This window comes from Motacilla alba, chromosome 5 (genome assembly GCF_015832195.1).
Source record: "Motacilla alba alba isolate MOTALB_02 chromosome 5, Motacilla_alba_V1.0_pri, whole genome shotgun sequence".
Taxonomy (NCBI): Eukaryota; Metazoa; Chordata; class Aves; order Passeriformes; family Motacillidae; genus Motacilla; species Motacilla alba.
The window spans coordinates 31103354-31117462 of record NC_052020.1 but is presented as its reverse complement, the minus strand read 5'-3'; the positions used below and the strand labels follow the sequence as shown (position 1 = coordinate 31117462).

Below are 14109 nucleotides of genomic sequence, written 5' to 3'. Positions count from 1 at the left end.
TCTAGTCTTCCAGGACATAAATGTAGCACAGACTTTCTGGACTTCAGCTATTTTAGACACATTTCAATGAAGTTCCAGTTTCTCTTCAGACTCATGCAAGCAGCTTGTGCTAATTACAGAGAACCAGTTGACAACACAGTCGCTCTATGGAAACACATGCATTAAAGAATTAAGAAAAACACAAATTAAACCAAAATATTACAACATCATCCATTCAATTCAAAATTAACAACTCAAGATTCAGGTACTGCAGGAGACAATATTATGACTGCACAAACAGATATCAAATGCATTAAAAAAACCTGGTGCCCAGTTGTATCCCTAACTTCTTTCACTTCTAATATTCCTAACAGACCTTGTCAGCCTCACACACGTGTTCCTTGTTATGTCCATTTGCTTTTCAGTTCCTTTCCCACACATCAAGCCAGACTATGAGCCTCAGGAGGGAGTTAGCTACTCCTCCAAGCTGCTATGAGTCATTGTGATGTCTGCTGCATAGGCCAAATTAAGCCTGAATTTCTTGCTTCCACTAGGCAACAAGAACAATGAGGAAAAACATGACAAGGAGGTGAGAAAAGATCAAAAAGACAGGAATACTCTCCCTCAATATCCCTACCTTCCTTTCATAGCTGTCATAGTGCATGGTGATTGCAAAAAAGATTACTGTATTCCAACTTACAAGTTTTCAGTCTTAAATCCTATTTTATCATGACAAATGAAAAAAACAAACATGCTATCTCATCATATATGCATATACTGGTGTACCATGTTACAAGTACAAATAAGAATGTTGACAAATTTATCTTTGGCTATGAACATATATTTTGTCTAAGCCTAAAATAAAGCTGTGCTGAATGAATACTTACCTAATAATTCATCCTCTTATTATTGTATTTATATACATTCCTATTGTTTTAGTAGATGAAACCCTTAATCACAGAAATAAAAACACTAACAGAAATTATTGACTGAAAGTTAATAAAAGAAACCACTTCAGCATTTTTTATGATATGGATAAAGGAGGAGGAAGCAGAAACACCCCTGCCACACACAATTTTTGAACTCTATTCTGAGATCAAGAATTTTCATTTCATCTTAGTAGTCAGGACAAGACACTGAGGTAAGAAATGGGGTTTTGGTTTAGATGAGTCAATTTAAATAATGCAGATGATTAACCTGCATTATAGCTTATTTTTAAGAAGCACACCTCTTAAAAAGGGGGTCAAGAAACTTATCATGTATTGATGGCTGGAAGGGAATTTAGGTTGCAAAGGGGCACGATGGGAAATGCCACCATACACATGCATTCTGAAGGTACCTACTACTGTCAGAGAGAAGACTGTGAATTTAGAAGTTTTGCTGTATTGCCATGTTCTTATTCCTAAAAAACCCCACAAACCCCAGCAATAAGACCAACATTGAATACGAACCCTATTCCTATAACTGTATCGTCACGACTCATGAACAGCACCTTGCTTCACTTGTAGGAGACTCTATAATTTCATTTCTGTGCACAATGCTTTAAAACAGTGCCACAAGTCCTCAGAACAGCCAATCTAAGTGATCCATCATGTGCAACTTAAAACTGCTTCCTGAGCATCCCTGAGTAGCTGAAAGAAACCAACCTGCCAATCTCTGCAGCACACCTCTACCTTTACTGCAGACTTAACAAAGCCTTAACATGCAAACACAGTCTGTGCCTATTTCTTTTAAAAGCACTGCTTACATCTCATCCCAGCTGAATCACCAGTGGTTTGTTTTCATTCAAATCCCTCTGCCAGACGCTGGAGCAACTAATGAACTGCAGAATCTGGTCTTTAAAAACTTGACTTAGCAAACAAACCATCAACATGTTGATGACACTACCACCCAAAATATCACAGTAACAAGAGTAACAATTTACATGGGCTCTAAGCCAGTCTGTCTTTCCTATTCAAATTTCAAGAAAGCATGACCTAATTCCTCTACAAGTAGTAGAATCTGGAGCTTTTGTTAATTCAGTTTTCTTTCTTTATTTAAGCATATGTTTCACCACAGATTATTACAGTCATTAGAAGGAAAAATATTTGTTTGGGTAAAATTAAATATAGCAAGCATATGGCCTACAATAAAAATATAAGAGTAACATCAACTTGCCAACAGCTGAATACCTGTCCTGGTCATCTAAGTAATAGACTCCCAAACATTCTTCTGTGAAAAGCTTATCTGATAATTAGCATTGCACTTTGGACATACCCTTTCATACACTTGCATAGGACAATATATGTGGCAAGCTATAGAGATGGTCTGACTGGATATGAGTATTCCTCTGTTCATACTCATGTTGCAATAATGGTGCCTTTTTCATTCTGGACAGCACCTGAAGAGAATGTGCAGCCAGACCAGAGTTCAGCAGGGGGCTGTTCCCTGCACCCAGGCATCAGAAAAGGCAGTCACTCAACTACTACCACCAATCTGTCACTCATAATACCACAAAATTACCACTGGAATTACAAAATACCACTGGAAATGGATAGCCTAATTTATCAAGAAAACCCACTTATTTCCTCATGAATTTATACAGGCAATTTTGTACAATATTTAGCCATTCACATTTAAAAATCAGATGCAGAATTAACAAATAGCAGTAAACCGCACATACGAAACATAAGGTCTCCTTCTCCAGATAAGAAAATACTGTGACTTATCACCATCTCTGTATCAAACAAGATTAAAAATGTCAGAAACTAATTTCTGCAAATGCTTCACCTCTTTGTTTTACCTGCTTCTGTGTACTTCAATCCTACTTTTACTTCTTCATGATTCGCTTTTGGTGGCGGCCAGACAGTCTGGAGTCTCCCTGGAGTCTTGTCATCTTGCTCTGAGGGACTCAGGTCAGGCTGTTAAAATTACACAAGAAAAAATTAAAGTCTGCAGTATCAATGGATTCCAAACAGCAACTGCCATGCTCAGCTCTACTCATGTGCTCCAGAAAGATTATCTGTCTCATTCCACTGATTGAAACAGTGCTCAGTTGGCTGGAAGGGGACACAAACAAATCAGTGTAGAAAAATATTTTTGAGGACGAAAGTAGCGTAATGCATGGGACATGCCGTGATTTGTTGAAACTGTTCACATCACTGTGGAGAGCTGTCTATCCTTTCCTGAACCACAGAGGTGGTCACGAATGCTAGGTCTTTTTCCTGAATCTTTCTTCCAGAGTGAAATATTTCATAGTGTGCTCCTCTTACAAGGAAACATTAGAGCAACTCACCTAGGACATCATTTAATTTTCTGGAAGCAGAGCTAGTTTATGAAATTCCTGCCCCACCCCTGCAGATTGCTCAGTCCACATACCAGGTAATACTGCCACATCAAAGCAATGCTGCAGCTGTTAAAGGGACTGCACTGTCAACTGGAATGCTAAAATAACTCTTTAAATGGGGAAGAGGTGGAGGGGGAATGACCCACCAAACAAGCATTCTTTTAGGGAGATTTTTTTTTGTAGGTTTTTTATATCGCCAATATTTCTGTAATCGGATTTCCAACATGTTACTACAAGTAATTGCATAGACACAACTGCAACAACAGTGAAACCCTGTACAAAAATGGCCCCATAAATGGCCCACAGGAGCAAGGGAAAGGAAAGGCTAGACCCCTAGGCTCTGGCTTTGCCCTGAGAAAATACAGATTTGCACTAGACCGGACATTAAGCAGACATTTATAAAAGCCACTCCTGCTGACTCCCGTGCCTCCTCCCTCTCTGTGTGTGATGACAGCTTTCCAAATAGGTTTGCTGAGAGCCACAGGAACGCTGACGCCAGCACAGCGACTGGTGTAAGCAGGAAGGAGCAAGCCAGGGATGGGAAGGGCTAACTCAGACTGCACTTGCTGTACATTCCACAGCCAATGAATACCTGTTTTCTCCTCCCCACAGGTAATTTACTACAAACTGGTATTATCAGTCTACCCAAGTGTTGACCAGGATTTTTTACATGGTTTTTTTTAATATTATGTAAGAATAAAAATTTGAAAGAGAGCATAACCAACACAGAAAATTAACTTAAGTAGCTTCAGGTTTAAGGTCAAATCCTGAAAATGGAATCCCTCAAGTAATTCTCCCTTCAGCCAACAATAGTCTCCTGGGCTGATGACATCTGCCAAAGATGTGGCTGTAAGAATTTTGGGTTGGGGGAATGCCAACCCAAAGGTTACTCATTTAATTAAAGAGTTCAAATCATATTCAAAGTCATTTATGATTGTACAAAAAATTTGCATTGATTTTTTTAATATAATAACTACACCTCCATATGCCTAAGAGCATTAACCTTGCGAACACTTACATTAATCAAAAACTTGAGTTGTCTAATTGAAATCAGTAAGTTACACCCGGATAAGGTTAAATGCTTATCAATATTTGAAAAGCCAGATATATGCATGTAAACAAGAAAAAACCCTTCCTGTTCTATGTCTTGAGCTGAAAAATCACCCATAACTTCTTGTAACAACTTTTATCATACAATTATTCCTACAGGTAAAATGAAATACTACTTAAAAATAAAATACTCAATGAAAGAAAACATAACGAGATTCAGAAACTGTTAAATAATATAACAGTAAATATCTGCAGCATCAAAATGATTTAAAGCCAAAATTAACATATGGAGAACTGTTATGTGGAGATCTTTTAATATCAGAAACTGATTGTTAAGTTTTCACTTCTAATTGAAAGGCTTTTACTGTTGCCATCAGTTGTGGCCAAATTCTGATTCAACTGCATGATCAAAAATTCTGACTAATTAGCCCTAGGATTTCCTCAGTTGGGAATCCAAAATTTGAGATTTCCAAAAGAGAAGCAATTCTGACATTTTGATCTTAAGTCCCCACCAATAATATTTAAACAAGAATATTTAATCCTTCTACTTCCAGATTTTAGGAAGAAAAAGTAATTCAACCTACAGATTTGTCTGATGGTCCATCCCCAGGTTTTGATTTTGACCTTTCAAATACAGCTTTCAAGGACTCTTTTTCATTTCTCATTTTGCGTTTCAGGGCTTCCAGCTCTGAAGTATCTGCAGTTGTTTCTTTCTTGGGAGGTCGCATGAATAAAGCTCTAAAGGCATCCAGTGCAGATTCAGCAGGGCTTGATTTTATCTCCTCAGAGGGAAATCGTGGTTCTCTTTTGCTGGAGGCTTTGTTCTCTTGAGCTTCATCACTGTCCTCGGTCTCCCCAGATACCTCATCAGAGTCCTCAGTTCTATCTTCGTTCTTGGAGACGTCTATGTTTAACAAGTGCGAGAGCTGTTCTAGGAAAGTGGGATTTGCTTTAGGTTCAGATGATTTTTTTTTAATGGTCAAACCTGATGCAATACTGGATTTCTTAACTGGCTGTCGTAATTTAAGCAGAGCTAAATCATTCTCCCTTGGTTTAATTTCTGTAACAGTTTCCCCATCTTCTGTGGTTAGTCCCTTTTTCCTGACACGTAGTCCACTGAAGAAAGCAGGCAGCTGGAAAGTCTTTTCAGCCAGAGCTGTTTTTTGGAGTGATATATTATCAACGGAAGGTCTTTGTTCTTCATCTGAAAGTTCCTGAGGGCACTCCCCTGTAGCAAGCAAATGAGTGAATTGCTCATCCATTAACATTTTGTCTTTTCCATTGGAGTCATACTGTAGAATACCATCCAGCTCTTTTGGGAGCTGGTTAGAGAATGGTGGGTGTAATTCAATGTCATCTGTATCCACAGTGTCCTCACTGTTGCTGTGCCCTTCTGATTCTGACTCTTCCTTATTTAGATTGCTGTTGTCCAAGGCCTCAGCAGACAAAGGAGCATTCTTCAGCCCATATTTGCTTGCATTGTTCTCATCGATGTCTAGGTCCTTATTCTCCGTGTCCGATTCTGTGTCACTTGTTGTATGAACCAAAGTACCTTGCACAAGAATAGCATCCTTGTCATCATTGTCATCATTGTCAGATTCAGACAAAGAATTCTGAACAAACCTCAAATGCTGAAGAAGTAATTCATTTTGGTCAGCTAAGTCCAGCTCCAGGCCTGCCTGCCTGCCAGACATTGGGTCAGCTTGGCCACTGGTCCTATCCACGCCGTGCTGATTTTCTGAGTCCTCATTACGTCCATTATCATTCCTCTCATGCCAGGTGTTAGCGTGAGTATTTATATTGCCCTGCAAAGGCTGAAATGCTTTAAGCACTGTTTCTTCTTTGGGAGCTGTAGGCTCAAGCTTAGCTGTAAATCCAAACAGCGTTTTCACAGAAAATGTAGTGAGTGGGTCAGGGTCGCTTTCTGCCGTGTTCTTCAGGTCTAAAAGCTGACTGCAGTCAGGCATCCCATTATGTTCTTCCATGTTGCGTGAAGTGGAGAATAGGGTGGCTCGCAGCAGCGCTGCTGACTGCTGAGCCAACACTTACTGCGCGCATTCAGGCTGCCGGCGGGGCCGGCTGCCGGCGCTGCAACAGGCGGCCCGGCCCGGCCCGGCCCGCGCAGGCCGCCGGCCTCCCGCGCTCCCGGCCGGGCCGCCCCGCCGCCGCTTCCGCCCCGGCCGTCGGGGCTCCCGCTCCGCCAAGGGAGCAGCAAAAAACGACCCACCGTAAAAAACAGTTCTAGGCAGCGTCTGGAACTTGCTCCCTCGCACAAGAGGGGTTTGTCACAGCACGAACCTCGGCTGAAGCCGGGCCGATGGGCCCCCCGGGGCTCCGCACCCCGACGGGCTGCGCGCCCCCGGCTCCCGGCGCGCCGAGCCCGCAGCGCCCGGCAGCTACAGCAGCCGTCCCGCCGGGCCGAGCGCGCCGCGGCTGCTCCCTACTTCCTTGTCCCGGTGCGCCAGCGCTGGGTGGTTTTCAGCAGAAAATTCCTGACGGATTCCTTTGCATAGTCTTTCCACTAGGATAAAGAACTTCTTTTGTAAATCCATAATCACCAAAAAACGTCAAATGGAAACCCGAGCTTACGACTCTGAAGCTTCCTGTGCCCGCTCCTGAAGCCCTTGGAGAGCCCCCAGTGCCCGGCCGGGCAGACCCAACTCGGGTGAGCGCCCTTGAAGCAGAGGAAAGTAGGGAAAAAAGAGACTCTCTTCCGATTTGCTGGAGGTTTCATCTGGAATGCAGATTTCAGCCTCCAGGGCCATGAACAAAAACCAACGAGACTGGTTTCATATTACCACTGTCCTTGCCCTGCACAGCTCCTGCTGAGAGGTGCACGCAGGTACTTTATCAGAGACTGCGGCCGCGCCCAGGGACCGGGAGCGCTGGGCGGCGGGAGAGCGGCCCGCGCCCAGGAGGGCCAAATTAACTGTTTAGGAATCGGACAGCCTGGTCCATCCACGGCACCGGATGGTTCCGAACCAGAACGATCTCTGCTGACATCTTTTGTGCTGTTTTTCACAGACTTTACTGCTATATGCGTGAGATTTGTTTAGTTTAAACGAACAAGAACTCTTGAAATGTACAAAACTGTCTAACTCAACGTTAACAGAAACTACCAGGGATACTATGTATTTTTTATCAATACAGATGGAGAAAGTACAAAATACTCTGAAGCACTATTGATATTCAAAAAGTCAGTAACATTTGGAGCAGGTTTCCATCACAAGTCTCCACTTTCGCTACTTTTTTTTTTTATTTACCCAAGTTAAAGAGTCATTCTACAGTCATCCATTTAGCTGTGATGAGTAATCTTAAGCAAGCAACATGGGGAAAGCTGTCCTTCACAGGGAAATCAGCTGCAGATCACACTGCTGTATGTGATTACCGAAAAACATTTACTGAAAAGCTGAGTATTACAGCCAACAAGCAACAGCAAAGTATCCCAACACATTTAGCTTTTGGTTTAATGTTTAAAAATGTAGACTATACAAAAAAACATTTGTCAACAGCAAAAGCCATTGGTATCTCCTGCAGGAGCAAAGTTTCCTGAAAATCAGATTGCAATACTAAGGGCTTAGATGAAGTTTACAGACACCTTTTCAATTACAGGGTTGTGTGCATACCTATAGACAAAGGGCATTGGAATCATTCCCATCGTTATCTGTGATTTCACAAGGAGCAATGTCTTCTGCCCTGCTGCCTGGCATTTCCTTAGCAAGCTCTGGATTTGCTTCTCCGCTATGCTTAATCATCAGGTGTCAAGGTCAGAAACAACTGACAGGCTCCCCTGGTTTCTAGGCTTAATATCACAAAAGGAAGCTCTATGTAAAGAAAGAGACACCTTATTACCCCCTATGCCAACCTATTCTTAAAATTCCAGGACTTATAAACAGGTGGAAGGAAGCTACCACAACACTGGTGACTTCCCCCAAGAAAAAATTTCTTCAAGGCAACTCTAAAGCAATTCTATATTCCATTTTATGGCAAAATAAATGGGGCAAAGTGACAATACTGAACCAACGTTTCCTACATTTAAATGCACATCTGTTTTTATGTTCAATTACATGATTAATTGCTCACTGTTCTGATAAATTGTATGGTTATGTCTTGTTTATTTATTTATGTGCCTAGTTATTTGGAGTTTCATTAACTTCTGATGGATAAACATTAAATCATATTTTCAAGAATAGTTTTGTTAGTCACTAACAAAAACATACCTCTTTGAACAACTTCATGATACCTTTTAAAATAAACATACTGGTTTGAGATTATGCCAAAATATTTATTCATCTGTTTATGTTAACAATAGCCCCTACTTAGAATAAAATTTCCCTGTAATAAAAAAGGGTCACCAAGCTGTAACAATCCTATGAGTAAAAGGTTAATGATTACAGCCACTATTTAACTATTTAAGGTTTTAATGGACTTATGAGAAGTTTAGTTTAAAAGTGGACTTAAAACAGGAATCTCATACTTTATGACTAAACAACATCCCAACAAAATGCAGCAGACCAGGATCAAATAAGGTGTTTTTAGTGTAAAGCTTAAGTAATACAATATATTGAGGTGCTAGAAATCCCAGAGTTGAACAGTGAATAATTAAAATTCCAGAAGCTGAAATATACCCTATATAACCAGAGGAAATCTCACAAGCCTGCAGAAAAAATACTGCTTTATGTGTACCTCTTTTTGTAGTAAACTCTTGGAAGTGTGGAGAAACTTTCAAGCTTTTTGCGCTCTAGAATTAACATCATCTTTATACATATGCCTGGAGAAATACTCAAAAACTGAAAGTCATTGTGATGAATGAGTCAGTCAGCCTCTGAAATTCACCACACAGTCCATAAACTCCAAGCCTAAAATATGGCTTTTGTAGAGACCTGTTTCCTACATTCTGATGATCAGCCCAGTGGAGAGTCCTTTGAAGGACTGAATAGCTGACAATGAAATACATATCAGTTACTTACTCAATTGAGTGTTTCGGGGTAAAATACATACATCGGTATGTGCCCTTAATATTTTGACATAAAAAAAGAGGTCATCATTGTGATGTAAAATGAGATGGAGTCAGTTTGTTGGTAGAAGTGTTTTAATGCTGTGTGAATCAATCTCATAAGGAAAGTCTCTCTGAACAGGCTTTAACACTGCATCTAAAGGAACAACTTCAAAATCTTTAGAAAAAATCAGTTTTAATTATGTTACAAGCCTCTTTATTTAATAAAACTGACAATTCTCTGGTGCCTCAGAAAAGCCCTTAAAACCCGTAATAGCAACTTTCAAGGCAGTCAATGCACTAATTATACAAAAGGACAGCCATTTCTTACAGTTTAAAGCATATTTAAAAATCCACACCCTTTTTGACCTACATTTCATCACAGACAGAAGTCACACCCACAACACACTCTAGTTCTGTTCTTGAGGTGTCTAAAAGCTCACCTGAAGTAGGTTTTAAAACTGGCTTTGAAGAAAACAAACATTAAGCCAGAATGAGGTCCTCTAATTTCTACCACTATCATATGGCAGGGCTCAACACTTCCTGACCCCTTATCTATTCAGATTGCCTTTTCAGATCACTGTAATATCAAAGTAGATAAACACGAACATGACAGAAATACTTTCTACAAAACAGCAAGGTTGCTAAACTGAAAACAAATATTCTACTGTTATTTCAAAATAAAAAACCCCAAATCTAGAAAAGTTTGCATAACTTCTTGAAAACAATCATGGAATCAAATATGCACCAATTGTGTCAGGCTTCAGAAGAGCCACAAGAAGCAGCAGGCTCTGTTTGTAGCTCAGGTGGCTTGAACTGATCTGAAGTTCAGCTGACACAGTCTGCCCTCTGCCCTGTCCTCAGCCTAACCTTTACTGTGCAGGTTGATAATGGTCTTAACATTCCCCTGCTCTCCTGTTTGTCTCTCCTGCTGATTACCTCATTTTAAACTTAGTATTTTAACCCATTAAATGTTCTAAAATAGGAGAGACAGGGAAGATAGAAGAAAAACTATAAGGCCTTGATTTTCATCATTATTCTCAGCCTTGTTACCTCACTTAGACCATTATATGAACAGCTTTCCTGCGTTTTGATGGAATTGGGTATTGCCAACATAACTGCTTTAAATGTAAGTAATTAATTTAGATGTAGCAACAGAAACATAGACATGATAATTTCTAATCAGAATTCAGCAATACATGATGTTAACAGAATGTGTGGACACCAGACACATTTGATGTAGGGGTCTGTATAAATCCATCTATATAAATGCAAAGTGTTTTTTTACATTTTCATCTAAATTCTGATTGACATTGAGATATGGACTACTTTAGAGAATTTGAAAAAAGCACTGTAATAGCTATACAGTTATAAAATCAGGAAGCACATTAGGAAACTCAGTTTACTATTTTGCAGGAGTGCATACTGTATACTGTATCAACAAATGTATGGAATATTAACCTGTAAAACCTATCACATGAAAAAGCAGTGGTAGATCTGAGACAGAAATTCTAGAAAGATACAGTGATGGGTCTGGTTAATATGAGCAGACATACAAGTAACAAAGACAGGGAACAGAAGATCACTATAAACTGTGTAAGTAAGCTAAGTAAGATCTTTGTACATTAAGGCACAAAGGCTGGCACTTAGTGTTACAAAGAATGAAGATGAATTTTTAATCATTTTCCTTTTATAGGTTACTCTCTTTTCATCTTCTTTTCATTTCAACAGGCCTTTTGCTCCCCATCTACAATATGCTATAGTAGTTTAAAGCTTAAACAAAAAGCTTTATAAAATAAAATCCACATAGTTGCATTAATTTACCATAATTTCTTAAGTAATTACTAACTGTTAATTGCAATTTTAGCTGCATTTTCACATCTCACTTATGTGCTTTTTTATCTGAGATGAAATGCTGTATAAAAAATAGGGTGGAGTTTAATTTCTATTTTGTTTCATTACCTTCAATATCTCTTTATCTTCGCCCCGCCTAAGGTTTAAAATCTAATGCAAGATCTTTTTTCATGCTTCTGGTGTAGATTGCATTTAGAAGTCTGGTCAGAGTAGACTTCATTCACTCTCTCATCCACATTATCTACTGCCTTCCAACTAATAGAAATATCTTTTCAATAACATAATGGACAAGCTGGAGAGGTGGGCCAATGGGGATATCATGGGGTTAAACATGACCAAGTGCAAGGTGCTGCACCTGGCTCAGGGCCATCCCTGTTATCAACACAGGCTGGGGATGAACAGCCCTGCTGGGAAGGACCTGGGGGTGCTGGTGGGTGAGAGGCTGGACATGACCCAGCCACGGGCACTCTCTGCCCAGAGAGCCAAATGTGCCCTGGGCTGCATCCAGAGCAGTGTGGGCAGCAGGGCCAGGGAGGGGATTCTGCCCCTCTGCTCTGCTCTGGAGAGAGCCCACCTGCAGAGCTGCATCCAGCTGTTTTGGCAGAAGGAAAGGGAACAGAATGAAAAAAGAAGGACATGGAGCTGTTGGAGTAAGTCCAGATGAGGGCCAGGAAGATGATCAGAGGGCTGGAGCACCTCTCTTGTGACAGCAGGCTGAGAGAGTTGAGGTTGTTCAGCCTGGAGAAGAGAACGATCTGAAGAGATGTTACAGCACCTTTCAGTACCTCAAGGGAGTTACAAGAAAGCTGGAGAGAGACTTTTACAAGGGCCTGTATTACTAGGACAAGGCATAATGACTTCAAACTGAAAGAGAGTAGGTTCAGATTAGATATGAGGAAGAAATTCTTTGCTTGTGATGGTGGTGAGGCACTGGAACAGGCTTCTTAGAGAAGATCTGGATGCTCCATCCCTGGAAGTGTTCAAGGTGAAGTTGGATGGGGCCCTGTGCAACCTGCTCTAACGACAGGTGTCCCTGCCCATGGCAGGGGAGTTGTAATTTGATGACTTATAATGTCCATTCCAATCTGAACCATTCTATGATTCTATAATTCCATAAGCAAACACTAGTGTATCTATAGGTGCACATACACAATTATATTATACATTAATGTTAGGGTGTTCCCAACCCAGAGCAAGCAGAGCTTTTCAATAAATAGCTTTTTCATATTATTATTATTATGAACACAAATGCATTTTAAAACAATAGTGCCAAACTTTTGATCAGTTAGGCTAAAGGTTTTCTTCTAAAAGCAGAAAAGGGCCATAGATAACATGACTGGGTGTAGTGCAACTGTGAATAAATAAATTGGTCCATTTTAGATGCTATTTCCTGGGAACATGATCTTAGCTTCAGAATTGCTCTCCAGACACTGGCTCCTTTTTTACCGCAATTGTCTTGTTGTCCAGTCTGATGAGTGCACAGGGAAGACAATATCTGGGCACAACGTCCCACCCTGAAGAGGAAGGGAACACCCAATGGTTGTTGTCACCAGAGCAACTCATGCAGCCTGGTTTTGGCCACTGTCTTTCTTACAGGCCACTTCTAGCAGGGCTGCAGTCCAAACAGATTCTGTTGACAGCAACTGCTGCAGCAGCCTTCTCACTATTGTTCTTTTGGCAACTCCTCCTTCAATCCCATGGACTCATCTTGAAGAATAAAAATAATCTTGGAGATACAAGGGCTTTGTAACTCAACTCAGAATTCTGTCCTGAAAGAGAGTCACAGGGAGTGAGCTGCAGGATAAAGTGTCTTGGTGGGTCTCTAGAAGTCCATCAGCCCATGTTGAGCACCCTTTTTTTAATAGAAATTAAGACTTTTGTTCTGAATATTTTAAAAATAATGGAATAAATATTTTTACTTTTTAACTACAAGAAACTGGAATTATTCCATTTTTTTCATAATGCAATAATTAGATTTTTAGACATTAAATATTTATTTAAAAATAGTGAGAAAGATGGAAACAAACTGTTTACTAATCTCAGATATTTCTTATTTTACTCAAAATGTTGTTCCTAAATGGTCTTCATTTGTAACTCTTCCTGCTCTATTCAAGGACTTTTAAATGCAGTCAGAGAATCCTCAAGGACTATATACTTCCTGTTTTAGCATATATTTCTAGCAGTGATAACAGCTATGTCACTGTTCCTGTCAGTTCAGTTATTTGTTTTCATCTCAGCAATTTATTACAAGAATAAACCTGTACCTTTGCACTGATACAAGACTATTCTAAATAATTATGTTAAGAAAAGGAAGTTAGGACAAAAAAAATCCATTTTATAACAAGCTCAAGAGAATACCAACAGTGATTGTAAGCATTAAAAAGCATTTTAAATGTACTTCTAAGTCAATTCTTGCATTTCCACCAATAGATGTCACTCTTACACAATTTTTTCTTAGTGTTTCTTTGCACAAACTATATTATGTAATCTAGTCTTTAAAGCAATTTCCTCCAATCATTCAATGCTTCCTAAGTTTCTTTCCTGTTCTTCTACATTCTGCTCCCTTTCCTTCTGCCAAAATATCTCTCTGTAGGCTGCTTACTGCTCACCCTGGCAGCATGCAAGTATTTCCAGCTACATTAAGCTGGCCTGACCTTATGATGAACTCAGGTTGCCCTCTGAAGCTTCATTGTTTCATACCCCAGGAAGCTGAGAAACTTTTCCTGTCAAGATCATGGCCAGTCTGGCCCCAGTGCCAGTTCAGCTTCTCCAAAGCTCTGAGAAGCAGCAGCCTGGCTCCCAGTGCTGCACACATGCACGTGAGCACACACACATGCACTTCTGCACAGGTGCACACACAGAGATTGCTCCTGCAATGCATTACCAGGAACCAACTAATTTAAAC

General features: G+C 40.2%; 1 protein-coding gene across 8 annotated transcripts in view; it reads right to left on the bottom strand.

Moving 5' to 3' along the window:
* FMN1 (formin 1) overlaps positions 1-14109 on the bottom strand; it is a 168820-nt gene that overhangs the window by 112985 nt on the left and 41726 nt on the right. For 6 of the 8 annotated variants that reach the window (XM_038139829.1, XM_038139831.1, XM_038139833.1 and 3 more), the window contains one exon: positions 2762-2879. In XM_038139829.1, coding sequence (XP_037995757.1) covers positions 2762-2879 — 118 coding nt within the window. Of the gene's footprint in view, positions 1-2761; positions 2880-4938; positions 14038-14109 lie in introns of those variants that run through there. The other 2 variants (XM_038139834.1, XM_038139835.1) reach the window with 2 other exon arrangements.